Source organism: Lagenorhynchus albirostris, chromosome 2 (assembly GCF_949774975.1).
Source record: "Lagenorhynchus albirostris chromosome 2, mLagAlb1.1, whole genome shotgun sequence".
Taxonomy (NCBI): domain Eukaryota; kingdom Metazoa; phylum Chordata; class Mammalia; order Artiodactyla; family Delphinidae; genus Lagenorhynchus; species Lagenorhynchus albirostris.
Genome location: NC_083096.1, coordinates 62,735,692 through 62,751,822, shown reverse-complemented (window position 1 = coordinate 62,751,822; position 16,131 = coordinate 62,735,692). Strand labels below are relative to the sequence as shown.

The following is a 16,131-nucleotide window of genomic DNA, read 5'->3' as shown; positions in this document are numbered from 1 at the left end:
CTTCCCTCCCTCCTTCCCTCACTCTTCCTTCCTTCCTTCCTTCCTTCCTTCCCTCCCTCCCTCCCTCTTCCTCCCTCCCTCCCTCTTCCTCCCTCCCTTCCTTCCTTCCTTCCTTCCTCCCTCCCTCCCTCCCTCTTCCTTCCTTCCTGCCTCCCTCCCTTCCTTCCTGTGGATATTCAGTTTTCCTAATACAATATGTTGAAAGACAACTTTAATATATGAAAGAAGATGTTTAGCTGCAAGCAACTCACAGGAGTTATTGAGCCACAGTCTCTGGCAAGAGGGTTCTGTTTGAATGATATAGGAGGAAGAGATTCAAGCCTCTCACTGCATTATGGAGAGACAGCACACTGCAGGAAGCTTCCCTGTGGGTACTTCCTGTGCAACACGAGTCTGGGAATTCCCACAACACACGTCTGGGAATCTGCAGGAGCCATTTCAAGTGAGAAGGGGGGAAAGAGAAGGACATTATCAAGGTAAGATGAGAAACACATGGTATATAATGTGCTTCTTAATCTGTTATCTTTAGTTATACATGTATTCTTTATAGGAGGCTTGTTTGGAATAGGAATTATAGGAATTCCTCGTTAGTCTTTAGTTTGTGGGGGGTTTTTCAGTGGGGATATGTGCGCTTACTTTAGCTATTTGTCATGGTAGAGAAGAAACAGGGTTTCGTGTTGGTGGGAAGATATTACCTTGTTTGAAAGAAAGATAACTTTGCACATGGCCTTCATCTGTGATGGACTCTAAACCTGCTGCAGATTTCTCCCCTAAAAGTGGTGCCACAACACAAGCCTGATCTCAACATGTGTGCAGCTGTGGACCAGAGGGTTGAAAGCAGATCCTGTGTCTCTTTCCGGATGAATTCCAGGGGGACACAGCTGCAGGTTTTTCTGTAACTCTTTGCATGTGCACAGGAAGTTCCTTACAACCCACTCCTTTAGATCTCATTTCCTTTCAGTTTTTTGCCCTCAGTGCTCCCTGGGTGTCTGGCCTGTAGGTTCAGGGTTCAGAGAGCCTCTGGATTGGGGCCCTCTTGTGGTCCTCCTTTGATCTGGTTGGGATCTTGGGGGTTGAAGGCCAAGACAGGGTCCCTAAGAAGAAGAAAACTTGGGGGAATTGATTATAAATTTCTGCATGAGGAAGTCTTTTTAAAATATAACATGATAGGGCTTCCCTGGTGGCGCAGTGGTTGAGAGTCTGCCAGCCGATGCAGGGGACGCGGGTTTGTGCCCCGGTCCGGGAGGATCCCACGTGCCGCAGAGCGGCTGGGCCCGTGAGCCATGGCCGCTGAGCCTGCGTGTCCGGAGCCTGTGCTCCGCAACGGGAGAGGCCGCAACAGTGAGAGGCCTGCGTACCGCAAAAAAATAAATAAATAAAAATAAATAAATAAAAGCAAGGGCAAGAGGACAATCTATGGTTAGGGTAAGACTTTAAAAAAAAAAATATATATATATATATATATATAACATGATAAAAGCATTACGAAGTTAATCAATTTAACTACACAAATAAAATTTTTCTTCGGGAAACATCCCTTTTTTAAGGGTAAAAGACAGTTCACTGGAAAGGATATTTGTAATACAAATGAGAAATGCTCAGTTTTCTTAATGGATATCAAGAGCTTTTCAATAAAGAAAAGATCAGTAACTCAACAGAGAAGTGAGGATAGGATATCAACAGACTGGTTTCAGAAAAAGAAAAACAAAGGTTTTTAGGCATATAAAAGATGTTTAGCCTCACTTAAAATAGAAACGTAAATTAAATAGGTAGATAGCATTAAGTTAGATACTAAGAGTATGAGGAAATCGATGTATGTAAATCACTGATGCTGGGGGATATCTGGGCTTATGTATGGAAATTTTAAAAAATAGAGATTCTTTGCCCTAGCAGATCTACTACTAGAAATTTATCTGACAGGTGTATACATTTGCCCATACATGATGCTTGTTTTAGGAAAAGTTGGGCATGATTAAAATGTTTATCAGTGGAAGACTAGCTGTGGTTCCATTCATACAATGGAATGTATGCACTTGTAAAGGAAGAGGTCTTAAATGTGCTGATGAGAAAATCTTCAAAATATATGAGTGAACGAAGGTACAGCATTGTGTTAGTGTTTGTTTGAAAAGTTTGTACACGCTTCTGTTTTTTATATGCAGTGACCGCCTCTCAAATGATGTACATGAAAACCGAAAACAGCACCTGCAAGAAAGTCAGAAAGGTGGTTGGGATGTGGGGTGGGAAGAAGGCAGACTTCACACTTTGTGCTGTTTCATACCTTTTAGATTTTGTACCATGTTTCAGATATTGCCTCTTAAAAAGCTAACTGCCTTGAAAAGGGTAATAGAGATAAGTAAGTAGAAAAACCAAGATAAAAACTAAAAAAAACCCCAGAAAAATCAAAAACACTCCCCAAAACCCAACAACAACCTAGAATTTCAGCTCAGGTTTTAGATCACCAAGGTTTAACAATGAAGCGGGGACAAATGACAGAATTCTGAGCTAGAGAGAGAACGTAGTCCTGTACGGTTTCATAGATGTGAAGAAAATAAAACAAATGGGCATGAATCAGGATGAAGTCTTCAACTGAGTTACAAAATAAAAAGTTTCCCAATAGACTGTTTCCAGGAAATATTTGTATAAATGAAAAGGGGTTTTAGAGACAAGAATAATTTTTATTGAGCATGTATTTTGTGTTAGCCACTGTCTTATATATATTGACCTGTTAACACTTCGAGCCCATTTGTGGAATGGCTGTCATTCCTACCATTTGCAACAAGGACAGTTAATGGTCTGAGAGGTTGAGTTGTCTGATAACTGGTGTGGGTGCGGTAAAGTCAGGAATCAAGCCAGGTCCCGTGTGCCCAGCCTGATTCAAAAGGACCCATTTTTCACCTTTTAGACTTTGTGGTAAGTGGGTAGTTTTTGTCCATCTCGGCCTCTTTTTTTTTTTTTAATCTATCTTGCTCAGAAGCTTAGGGCATTTCTATCACGATACAAAATGGCACTTTTTACACATCTGCAGCCTAATAATTGGTACTCATTTTGAAGACCCTGAAGCACCTTGCTGGATCTAAAAGCAACTTCTTAGTTACCAAGGAAACAGTAGATTTAGCCTAGTGCTCAGTCTAGTTTCTTTTAAGTGTAGGTGAGATCTTTAAAAATTGGTTGAGTCTGTTTAGCTTGTATGATAATTATTAACCAGGATATTTGATGAAGTAGACACTCCTATATGCCAGCTAGTAATAGTCTACACTTAGAGCAAACGGAAGACATCAGGAAAAATTCTGCAGGAAAAGATTATAGAATGAAGTGATACATATCCTATGGCATATATCCTCTGGAAGAAGAAAAAAAAAATTGTGTCCAAGAGTAGACATTAATAGAAGTTGAAGAACGTGCTCATATTCTCTGTGATTTAAAAAAGAGAGAAATTGAACCCAGCCATTGAAAAATGACAGGTGTATTAGCTTTCTAGGGCTGCAGTAACAAATTATCACAAACTTGGTGGCTTGAAACAACAGAAATTTATCCTCTTACATTTCTGGAGGCAAGAAGTCCAAACTATGGATGTTCGGCGGCATTGATTTCTTCCGAAGGCTCTGAAGGAGAATCTGTTCTGTGCTCCTCTCCTAGCTTCTGGTGAAGTTCCTTGGCTTATAGATACATCACTCCAATCTCTGCCTTCATCTTCACGTGGTGTTCCCTCATGTCTCTGTGTTTCCTCCTTTTCTGTTTCCTACAAGGACACTTGTCATTGGGTTTAGGGCCCATCCATTGCAAGGATGGTCTCATCTCGAGATCCTCAACCTTAGTAACATTTGCAAAGACCTTTATGCCAAATAAGGTCACATTCTGAGGTTCCAGAGTTTAGGACATGGTCATATCTTTTTGGGGGGCCACAATTCAACCCACGACAAGTTGAATCACAAAAGATGGATGGTCATTGATCTTTTTTTCAGATAAACTTTTTTGGGAGATAATTGTAGATTCACATACAGTTGTAAGAAATAAAGCAGAGAGGTCCCATGTACCCTTTACTCAGTTTCCCCAGCGGTAATATCTTACAGGGCACTGGCCTCAATAAAGTGAAGATATAGAACATTTCATCACCACAGGATCCCTCCTTCATGTTGCCCTTTATTAGCCAACCCTGCCTTCTTCCACCACTGCGATCCCCCTTGGTCCCTCATCTCTGTCAGCCTCTTCTGCATTTCCATCATTTTGTCATTGCTAGGTTACATAAATGGAATCATACATTACCCCCCGCCCCTCCCACGCGCCTTTAGCATACTCTCTGGAGATTCCTGCAGGTAGGTTAGGAGTTCATTCGTTTTCATTGCTCACTGGTGCTCCATGGTGTGTGTCACCAGTTTGTTTAAGCATTCACCCACTGGAGAACTTCTGGGTGATTTCCAGTTTTTGCCTGTTATGACTAAAGCTTCTGTGAACATATGGGTACAAGCCTCTGTGTGAACATGTTTTCATTTCTCTGGGCTATATAAATGCCCAGGAAGAAGTACAATTGCAGGATCATATCGTAGTTGCGTGTTTAGTTTTGAAAGTGCCGAATTGTTTTCCTGAGGATGTGGGCCATTTACATGTCTCCCAGCAGTGTATGAGTGATAGCTTTCCTTCCCGTCACCAACATTTGGTGTGGTCACTATTTTTTATTTTAGCTGTGCTGTAGGTATGTAGTGAAATGTCATCCTGGTTTAAATTTACATTTCCCTAACGGCTAATGATATTGATCATCTTTTCATGTGCGTATTTGCCAATCTCTATACCCTCTTGGGTGAAATGCTCCTTCACGTCTTTTGCCTATGTTCTAGTAGGAGTGTTTGTATTTTACTGTTGAATTTTGAGAATTTTTTATATAAGATACTTCGTTTGACATGTGCTTTGGGAGTATTTTCTCCCAGTCTGTAGCTTGTCTTTTCATCCTCTTAAGAGAGATTTCACAGAGCAAGGTTTACTTTTGACAAAATTCAGTTTATCAGCTTTCCCTTTTACGGGTCATGCTTATGGTGTCAAGTCTAAGAAATCTTTGCCAAGCACTAGATCCTGAAGACTTTCTTTTCTTTTTGGCCGTGCCACCTGGCTTGCAGGATCTTAGTGCCCCCACCAGAGATTGAACCCGGGCCCTGGCAGTGAAAGCGCCGAGTCTTAACCACTGTACCATCAGGGAATTACCCCTAATAAGTTTTCTGTTTTACATAAGCCCGTTATCCATTTTGAGTTAATTTGTATATAAGGTATGAGGTTTAGGTCAAGGTTCATTTTTTTTGCCCATGAATGTCCAGTTGGTCCAGCACCATTTCTGGAAAAGACTGTCCTTCCTCTGTCAAGCAGGTGGAGTTATTTGTGTGAGTCTAAAACAAAAGTTTGGCCTGTGTCTACTGATAGTTGCTTCAGTTTCACAAATTAATAAAAGAAAATCAGTCTCTGCAAAGGATACGTGCTTTAGTGCCTCTTATCTGCCAACAGTAGATTAGCCCTGATGATTTATGATGATTTATATTGTGGTAAACTCACCATACTTTATAGAGTAACATGGTGTGTAGCTTTGGGAATTCTTTTATTTATTTATTTTTGGATTCCAGAGGAGTTTGGGGGGCCAAGGAGGTAGTTGATGAATGATGAATCCATCAAAATCTGGAAGGGATAACTTGAGGCAATTGAATCTCTTAATAGAGGATTTGAACCCCTTTCTTCAGATGCTCTGAGGAATAAATGGGAAGTTGGGTTTTCAAGGACAGTGAAAGAGACTTTCCAAAAGGACGGGGAAGTGGGTGCGTGGCACACGCTTTCGGTTTCCTCTCCCTGCTGTGCTGCAGTTAGACGCAGGTGCTAGAGGAACCCTGAAGAGAAAATTAAAAAAAAAAAATCTTTTGACCGCCAGATAGTCTAACTTCTGGTTTTCCACAATGTGGATAAGGATTACTGGAAAGGAAGAGTTAACTCAAATATGCTTTGTACAACAAAGCAGTCTTGTGCTGTTAAGTACACGTTAAACGTTTACCCATGTGTGGCCTTCAGTTTGCAAAGATTTAGCCAAGGATCCAACTGCACATTGTGCTCGCCTTTTTATCCATTCATTTTTTAAAAACAGGGGGGAGTCAGCTTTCCTTTTTGTGCCTCTCTCCAGAGGGACTTCAAGTCCTGGGCCATAATTTCTGTAATAGGCATATTATCCTTGCTTCGTAAGCCAAACTGTATGAAGTGGGTGGGTTTAGGCACCCCTTGTCCAAAGACGTGCTCATCTTTTCCTCGGAGAGGGGGCTGCGTTGGCTGAGTCTTACCATCTCAGCTTGCCTCCTGCCCCTCAAGTAAAAGGGGAAGAAAAGAGATCCAGCCTCACTTGCACCCACAAGGCAGTGAGAATTGACCCTCCGGCATGCCTCCTCTTGCTTCTGCCTTTTGCAGAGGGCTTCATAAGGAGCAAATTCATCAAAGCTGGCAATAAGCCTAGATGCATTCCATTTTTTTAGGAGTGAGGAGAGCGGTGGTGGTGCCTTTTGTGTTTGTCCTGTGGGGAGTACAAAGAAGTGTCCACAGATTCCATATTCAGGCTCAGAATCAGCAAGAGGGGGCTGAAATCAATCACTGTTTTTATACTGAATAATTGTAACCCGGTGGTGAGGCCCGCATCACCCCCTGAGCACAAGCACAGTCCTATCTTGCTTGATGTTTTGCCTGAGTTTGGTGGCAGGTGTTAACCAGGCTGTGGCTGAGACTGGAACTCGGCTTCACATAAGGAGCATGGGTACCCCCCCCCCGTTTTTTAACTGAAGTATAGTTATTTTACAGTGTTGTGTTAGTTTCAAGTATACAGCAAAGTAGGGGGATCAGTAGTGACTTGTGTTGCTCTTTTCCTAGTAAAATATTTCTCAGGAAAACTAACTTCTAAGGAAGTCCAGCAAGCCTGTGCTTTGGAGCCCAAGGGGAGGAAATTACAGAGCTGTGCTGAGAGTGTTCTGTTCCTGGCAGCTCCTGTATTATTTGTTGTGGACACTGCACCTGTGTTGTAGGGTCACTGTGGCTCTCGGGAAGAGAATAGGTTTCTGTCCCCTTCTGATGCAGTGGCAAGGCAGGCAGTGTGTGTGGTTGTTAAGAGCCGGCGTCCTGAAGCCAGCCTGCCTGGTTGTGAAGACCGGCGCAGCTGCTCTCTCGCTGTGTGATCTTGGGCCAAGTCACTTAATCTACCTCTGTACCTCCATTTCCTGTATGTAAGATGGGCACAGTAAGACCACGCACCTCACAGAGTTGATTTGAGGAGTAAATAACATAGTAAATGTGAAGTCCTTAGAACAGTTCCTGGCGTCTGTGTGTTAGCTATTGTTCATCATTCCTCGGTTGATTCTAAACAAGTTTAATTTCATGAGCGAGTGTTCTTTGAGGGCGTTTCTCTGCAGGGGCTCGTGACTCCAAAGAGAACAGAGCCAACTAGGTAATTTTACAAACCCAGAAGTGAATTATTTTAAATGTCTTTGCTAGGAATAGAGCTTAGATGGACAGTTCACTGAAAAGTCCTGGGAATATGTTTAATGTTGGTGACTGTTGATCAACTAGAATTTTTCGCAGCTGCAGGCTCATACCTGGGATTTTCTAGGCTGGACTACCTTTGCAGTACCAACACGGATCAGGAATTAAAACTGTGCTCTGTGATGACCTAGATGGGTGGGATGTGGCGGGGGAAGGAGGTCCAAGAGGGAGAGGATATATGTATACGTATAGCTGATTCATTTCGTTGTACAGCAGAAACTAATACAACATCGTAAAGCAATTATACTCCAATTTAAACACACACACACACACACACACACACACACACACACACACACACACACACACACACACACACACACAACTGAGAGCTTCCATTGTGGGGCGTTTTCATCTAGTGCTGTTTATAATCTGGTTTCCCCCTCCCAGCTGTAGCTTCCTCTATGGAGTGCTTGGCTTGCAGCACAAGTAATGTGCTAAAAGATGGGGAGGATGTTTAACTCCACTCTGACACATCAAGGTAAATACAGAGAGAGAGGCTGGCAGGTGGCACAGAGGTACCCAGTGGTCTGGGGACATTGGCCCAGGCAAAATGTTCCTCACCTCACCTTTTAAAACTCAAAGAAATTGCTCCGGTGAGGGGATGCTTGTGGCGCCTGTGATGAATAAGGCAGCCTCTTGGCCCAGGACAGGAGAATTATTGCAGCTTTCAACAGGACATTTACACTAAGGTATACTGGGTATGTGGGTTTTGACGTTAGGATTATTTAAGTTGAAAGAGACAGAAAACTTCAAACAACAGGGTTTAAACAAGATAATTTACCTCATTCCTATCTTAGTTCTATGATGCTTTGAGTCTGTGGCTCCTTTATTTAGCTGCTTCACTACCCTTAGTTAGCATGATATCAATCCTACAGTGTGGCTGCCTGAGCTCCAGCCATCAAGTTTTCATTCCAGCCAACAGAAAGGAGAGAGTCAAAAGGGGACCCTTATTCTTTTAGGAGATTCTAGAAGCTTCCATTTCACAATTGGTCTAATTGGTCAGAACTTAGTACAATCACAAGCTGTAAGGGAGGCTGGGAAATGTAGTCATGTGCGCAGCTAAAACTCGGAGGCTGAGATTTGGGTACACAGCTAGTTGTCTCTACCTGAGTATGTGATATGCTTTAGGATGGAATCGAGGCTGATGCTAAGGATGAGCAGGACAGACTATATTTGTGAAATTCCAGGTCTGAAGGAAAAAGAAAACTGTTGGGCCATCAATTCAGACATTTCCTGTGGTCATCCATTTAACCACATTTGAGTGAGCCCCCCAGGTGCCAAGCCTGCCAGGCCCTGGGAAGAAAAGCAGAGCTGAGTCATAACTGGTTCCTGTGTTCCAGGAACTCTTAGTTATTGTAAGGTAGCTATGCTCACCAACGCCTGTTAGTGATTGGATTGATCTGTGGCTACCTCTTGATGTCTAAGACCTTTTTTATCACATAACAACTTAGTGAGTTTCTGATTTAGATCTTACTTATTTGTGTGTGTGTGTGTATGTGGTGGTGGTATTGTAGTTGTAGCTAGGAGAACCTGTTTAGCAGTGCATGGGTTCTGGGGTCATCTATGGACCCAAGGCTGGTTGGCCTTAGAGATATTCCCGGGGAAGCATTGAGTGACACCTCCCTATTGCTTCCATATAGTTGGCTTGACCGGGAATTGAGTCAGCAGATTTGAGCTCTCTTCTGTCTCAGGGCAAATTACTGGGGCTTTGGTTTTCTCATACTTGTAAATTAGAGTTTCTGAGCTGCATGGGGAGCAACCCCAGCCCCCAAAGGTGTGATGTAATGTCTGGGGGCTGTGCTGAGCACCATATAAGGTAGTGGTGTGTTTCTTTTTTCTTTCTCTCTCTTTTTTTTTAAATTAATTAATTTATTTTGGGCTGTGTTGGGTCTGCGTTGCAGTGTGCAGACTTCTCATTGCGGTGGCTTCTCTCGTTACAGAGCACGGGCTCTAGGCGCGCAGGCTTCAGTAGTTGTGGCGCACGGGCTTAGTTGCTCCACGGCATGTGGGATCTTCCCGGACCCCAGGGCTTGAACCCATGTCCCCTGCATTGGCAGGCGGATTCTTAACCACTGCGCCACCAGGGAAGTTCCAGTGGTGTGTTTCTTACTCGATGATAGTGACAGGGAAAGCTACTTTTAAGAGTTATCGAGGTGACTTGTACACAGTCCCAGAGTGACGGGAGTTAGATGGGGTCTTCCTGCCTGAGGAGGCTAAGCATCTGGCCTTCTTACACTCTTAGCTGCTGGGTGGTGCCTTCAGGGAAGGTGTTAACTGATGCCCACAACCCATTCTGAAGGGTGGGGTGGGGAGGGAGTGATGAGTCAGGTGCCTCACCTGGAGCTGGCTGACTATTTTAAGCTGCGGGCTGTGTGGTTGCTAGGTTTTCCTCCATCTCAGCAGCGCTCCCTCTGATAATGAAGCAGCTCACTCTGAGCAGGACAGACAGCTTGATGCGATTCTTGCATGTTGGGCAGCATAGCCCTCAGCCTGTACTCTTCTGTAAGGTTGCGCATGAGAGATGCCAACCCCGTCCCCTGGGGACACACCCAGCCTGAAGCCCTCTGTAGGGCTGAGCTATGTTGCTCTGAGCTGACCAGCTTGGGCTCCATCCAGGTTATGTGTTGGGGTGGTTGGTGGTTCACCCAACAAAGAGGCCACCAGAGCTCATTTGCTCTGTTTGTTTCGTTTGTTTTCCTCATTTGGCAATATTGGGATTGGACAAGAGGATCTTAAGGAAGATCTTGGAAGACACACACACACTAGAAATGGCACACTAAGATGGTGTCTAGGCTGTCTGAGCCACCTCCTATGTGAGAATCAATTTAGAGAATTGCTGTACTTCCTAGAGCAATGGGAAGTGTCCCCGAGAAGGGAGTCTGCCATATTGGTTAGCACATCTGGTGGACTGGCCTAATTATGAAGTCCAGTGTTGGCATGTTCTCGGAATTACAATGTGGGAAGGAATCTTAAAGTCATTGTGAGTTGTTCTCCATCACTGTAGTTGTTTGTGAGATTTAGTCCTACAGATTTTTCTTCAGAGAATTTTCTGGGCCCTCCAAATTTCTGGCTCCAAACAGCTGAATTCGTTGAGCATAATCCAAATTTAGGTTCCAGATACCTTGAGTGTGTGTGTGTGTGTGTGTGTGTGTGTGTGTGTGTGTGTGTACTTTTAGCTTCTTTTTGATATACAAATCACTTGCCTGCCTTGAGTCACATGAAATTCTATGAAAGTTGACTTTAATGATACAGTGGGACAAAACAGTATTACGTTTCTAACCAGTTCCCTCCCTGCTCTCTGGAAATGGAGTAAATTTATAGAGAGTAGTGGGGCTGATGCCAGAGCTGCTTCAGTTTGGAATTGTGAAAAGAATTGTGCCTTTGCAGTTAGAAGATCTGTGGCTTGAGATTGGGCTCCATGACCTTGAGCAAGCCATTCAGCTTGAATGAAATCTCTAAGCTTCAGTTTTCTCATTAAGGAAAAAAAAAGATAAAATAGTATCTTGTAAAAGAATTGAGATAATATCTTCAAAATGGCACAGGAGTGAAGAAATTGTAAATGACCTTCCCTGAGTCTTCCATATGATTTCTTTTTTTCCTTTTCTAAAGCTAACCTCATTGATCTTAACTTTGTATTCAGACAGCAACCCTAGCTGGCTTGTTGCTGTGTGTCCTGTCCCCCACCCCCTCTTCTTTTAAAATAGTGTAGTAGAAGTGGCAGGGACAGAAGACATTCTGGATACATTGCGCTACATGTGGAGATACGATGCAAAACTGAGTTTACCTCCAGCCCCACGGGTGGTACCAGTTTGCCTGGGAGGTGCAGCTGGAAGGAGGGTGGGCTCTGGGGTTGGACTCCTCGCGTTGGAATCCTGGCTCCACTGCCACTTGACTTGGGCAAGTCACTTCACCTCAGGCTTCACCGTAAGTAGAGTGGGTATAATAATAATGGCCAGCATACAAGGTTGTAATAAGTAAATGGGATGATTTAAAAATGTTGAGCCCAGTATCAGCACATGGCAAGAAACTGCCCCTTAAATGTGGACTCTTCTTATAATAATAATTATTATTTTTAATTGTGGTAAAATATACGTAACATAAAATTTACCATCTTAAACCATGTTTAAGTGTACGTTTCAGTAGTGATAAGTATATTCACATTGTTGGACACCCAATCTCCAGAACTTTTTCATCAGGTAACACTGAAACTATATCCGTAACACGGCTCCCCACTACCCTGCCTCCCCCAGCCCCTGGCAACCTCCATTCTACCTTCTGTTTCTATGAGTTTGACTACTCTACATACCTCCTGAGTGGGATCATATGGTACTTGTGGTTTTGTGACTATAATTATTTAATAAGTCTTAGCTCACCACAGCAATTGTGCTCTCTCCCATTTTTAGCATTCTACAAGCTCAGGATTGCCTGCCTTCTCCTCAAACCCTAGTCATTAGTGACTTACTTCCTTTCTTGAGGGAACAAGACACCTTGCACCTCCATTTCATCCTTTTGAAAAGGGTAGGGTTAGAGAAAAGGGAAATTAAAGTGAAGGAGACATAAAAGGAGGGCCTTCAGTAAGGAAAAAACCATTCACTCATTGCAGACGTCCTCTGTAGGACTTCTTCCTTCTGATTGTGTGAAGATTCAAACCTAAGCACCAGTAGAGGCAATGAACCCCTCCCCAAGTATCTGTCGCCCCGATTTAACAGTTTTAACAAGTTCCAGAAAGAAGAAAATACTAGAAAAATCTAAATTAACCTAGAGGCAAGTGTTTGTTTGTTCATGCAGTGGTGTTTATCTCCTGAGTGATAAAAGGGTTTCTTCGGCTTGGAACTTCTGACTACCTTATTTTTTTTTTTTTCTTTTGAAGCATAGTTGACTTACAGTGTCGTGTTAGTTCCAGGTGTGCAGCAAAGTGATTCACTTATACATATATCTATATCTATTTTTCAGATTCTTTTCCATTATAGGTATTACAAGATATTGAATATATATAGTTGCTTGTGCTATACAGTAAATCCTTGTCATTTGTCTATTTTATATGTAGTAGTGTATATATGTAAACCCCAAATTTATCCCACCCCCCCACTTCTGACTACTTTTTTAAAAAAATAAATTTATTTATTTTATTTATATTTGTTTTGGGCTGCATTGGGTCTTTGTTGTTGCGCGTAGGCTTTCTCTAGTCGTGGCGAGTGGGAACTACTCTTCATTGTGCATGCCGGCTTCTCATTGTGGTGGCTTTTCTTGTTGCAGAGCATGGGCTTTAGGTACACGGGCTTCAGTAGTTGTGGCATGCGGGCTCAGTAGTTGTGGCTCGCAGGCTCTAGAGCGCAGGCTCAGTAGTTGTGGCTCACGAGCTTAGTTGCTCCACGGCATGTGGGATCTTCCCGGACCAGGGATCAAACCCGTGTCCCCTGCATTGGCAGGCGGATTCTTAACCACTGCGCCACGAGGGAAGTCCCTGACTACTTTTAAGTTGAAGAGGAAAGGAACCAGGATTGTATGACTGTAGCCAAGTCCTTTAATTTGGTGTCCACATCTGTGAAGGGTAACACTTGTGACTTCTGGGGGTAGCTGTAATGGAGCACTTGGCCTAGGGCCTGACACCTAACCAATAATCAGTTAAAATGTTAGCAGTTGGTGGTGGTGGTATGTTTGTGGAAAGAACGATCACCAGCTCAGTCCTTGAAAACATAGAGCTGAGACAAGCAGCTGTGGACCAACAAAACAGCCATCTCTACCCTCTTTCTGTTTGTTTGTTTGCTTTGTTTTGGCCACGCCACGTGGCTTTCAGGATCTTAGTTCCCCGACCAGGGATCGAACCCAGGCCCCGGCAGTGAAAGCTCTGAGTCCTAACTACTGGACCACCAGGAAATTCCCCAGCCATCCTTACTCTGGTTAAAGAGGGTGATGAGCACTAACGTTCTAGAATTGTACCTATTGTATGTTCATTAACCAATTTTATTGGCCATTGGATAGGTTGTGTCCTAGGTTGTGCCTGGGTTAAGGGAAATGATGGTTTATCTGTGAAATTAAGTAGTGTAACTTCCTTATATGCTTTTCTGGCAGTGGTGGGATTACTATTCTTCTTAAAAAAACACATATTTAATGTGTTTTAGGTACAAATAAAAAAATACCATTATTTGAATAACCTGATAGATTATATATATCTGGCTCCATGAATCCCTCTTTTCATTTTTGTTCTTTGGACTTCTGGAAGTTCTATCTACTAGTGAAGGCTGCAGGTATAAAAGTTGCCCTCTCATAGCCTTGAGCTAGGAAAAGGAAATTATGGGCCTATACATGTTTAAAAACTTAAAGAGGTTTTGATTGCATAGAACCATTGATTCTGTTGTAGCATTTTCATTTTTGAATGTAGTTTAAGTCATGTGCAAGCTTTATACCTTCCTGTGATTCCTTTTTTTTCTTTCTTTTGGCACATCTGTAGTTCCAAAAATCCTAAGTAGTTTTAAATGCTTTTTTGTGTGTTAATATGCAAAAGTGTCATAAAAGTAAAATAATTTTCTAATAATTAACAGTTGAGTCAAAATATTTTTCCCCGGGCTTCCCTGGTGGCGCAGTGGTTGAGAGTCTGCCTGCCGATGCAGGGGACACGGGTTCGTGCCCCGGTCCAGGAAGATCGCACATGCCGCGGAGCAGCTGGGCCCGTGAGCCATGGCCGCTGAGCCTGTGCGTCCGGAGCCTGTGCTCCACAACGGGAGAGGCCACAACAGTGAGAGGCCCGCGTACCGCAAAAAAAAAAATAAATAAAAATAAATAAATAATTTCCCCCACAGATCCTTATAATATGGCAGTGTGTTTCACCACGTGTACAACAGGACATATTGTGCAAAATAGTTTTTTTTTTGTAACAACTTTATTGGAGTATAATTCAAAATAGTTTTAGTTTGCACTGGCGAGTACAACAGGAATGACCAGTTTTCCTTATGCTTGGACAAATCAAATACATTCTTCATAAGAACTTTTAAAAGTTTCCTGGTTTTTCCCTGTAAAATCAGTTGGTAAAATAAGTTCAATAGTAAGACTTCTAAGGCTGAGCCCAAGAAACCTCTAACTGCTCATTTTTTCATCGCTTGTAATTAGGTCAACCAGTTCCATAGGGGGCTTGAGTTACAGCTTCTAGAGGTTTTGTAATGTAGACATTCTTATTTTTCAATTAATCTTTGTATCAAATGAAAAAAAAAGAAAAGAGTTATTTGGTAAATACAATCTTTCACTATCTCATTCTTTGGAATGCGCTTAGTTTTATACTTTTCCTTTTACAAAGAGCGTATGTTATTGGAGAGAAAAGGAGTCAGATATGTGTATTACTGGCAACACAATACAAAGCATGTAGGTTTGAGTTCATCTGGAACTGGCGTCCCTACTCTTAGTTGGGATACCCCTAGGTTGTTTCAGGTATTGGTGATGTTTATGTCTCCAGCTCTAAAAGCGGGGGCACACATCTGTGACAAGGCTGTCTGGGGTACTATGAGGGCGATGGTGTCCACGGCTCTGGACCAGAGCAAAAGAAACCAACAGAAGCAGGATGGAAACCATGACCTTGGCCTTACTGCCAACCAGCCAGGCTCTCTGCTATGAGATTCCTTTGACATAAAGAGATGTGCAGGGGCTGTGAGATGTCTAGCAAATGCCCAGTCACTTCATGACCCAGAGGCCCGTTGGCCCATCAGCACAGCCTCAATGTGCCCTTTCCCCACTTTCTGCTGTCTTTTTTGTGTATCTATACCAGGGTGCAAGCAACGAAGAATAAAATAGTGTCACCTTTTATCAGTAGCTTTGGGGAAGGCTTTATGGAAGAGGAGTTAGAGATTACGGCCCTCCTTCCCCTGCCTTCACTGTGGATACCTGAGTGTAGTAAATTGTGTTAAGGAAAGAGAGGAAGAGACTTTTGGGGCCCCCGAATTCCTTCTCAGCAGACGTTTCCTCCCTTCCCCTAATGCATCATCCAAGATATGGTAGCCTTTGGGTTCTTCTTTCCAAAGGCCCCCTTGCTCAGGGCGCACACATCAGCTCAGTGACTGGACCTCCCTTATTCCGTGGTGTTCCCTTCTTTCCTTACAGTCTTCCGTTTGTGCTAAGATTGTGCAGCTCCTGGGACAGAATGAGGTGGATTATCGCCAGAAGCAGGTGGTCATCCTGAGCCAGGATAGCTTCTACCGTGTCCTCACTTCAGAGCAGAAGGCCAAAGCCTTGAAAGGCCAGTTCAATTTTGATCACCCGGGTGAGTCGGGGCATTGAAGGGGCGTGTGGGGGGGGATCGGTTGAAGAAGTTACTTAAGCTCTCTGTTTCCCATCCATAAAATGGAGGACTGTTAGATACCTTGCGGGGTTGCGGTGGGGCTTATAGGAAAGAAGCGCTTTGCAACGCATCCTCTGGTGCTAGGCGCCTTAAATACTGATCGAATCTGTGTCTGAACAAGGGCGACTCCTGGAGAAGCCTATTCCTCAGGGTGGGCCAGACACAGGCTAGCGCACACACAGCTGGTTCTCCCGCCTCCTGCTCTGCAGCAGCCTGTGTCACACCCTCCCGCCAGCACCCAGCACGTGCGTGTACAT

General features: G+C 43.4%; 1 protein-coding gene across 2 annotated transcripts in view; it reads left to right on the top strand.

Moving 5' to 3' along the window:
- Positions 1–16,131, top strand: part of UCK2 (uridine-cytidine kinase 2) — a 74,981-nt gene that overhangs the window by 37,150 nt on the left and 21,700 nt on the right. The window contains exon 2 of one of the 2 annotated variants that reach the window (XM_060134156.1): positions 15,655–15,796. In XM_060134156.1, the coding sequence (XP_059990139.1) occupies positions 15,655–15,796 (142 nt within the window). Of the gene's footprint in view, positions 1–15,636; positions 15,797–16,131 lie in introns of both variants that reach the window. The other variant, XM_060134146.1, reaches the window with a different exon arrangement.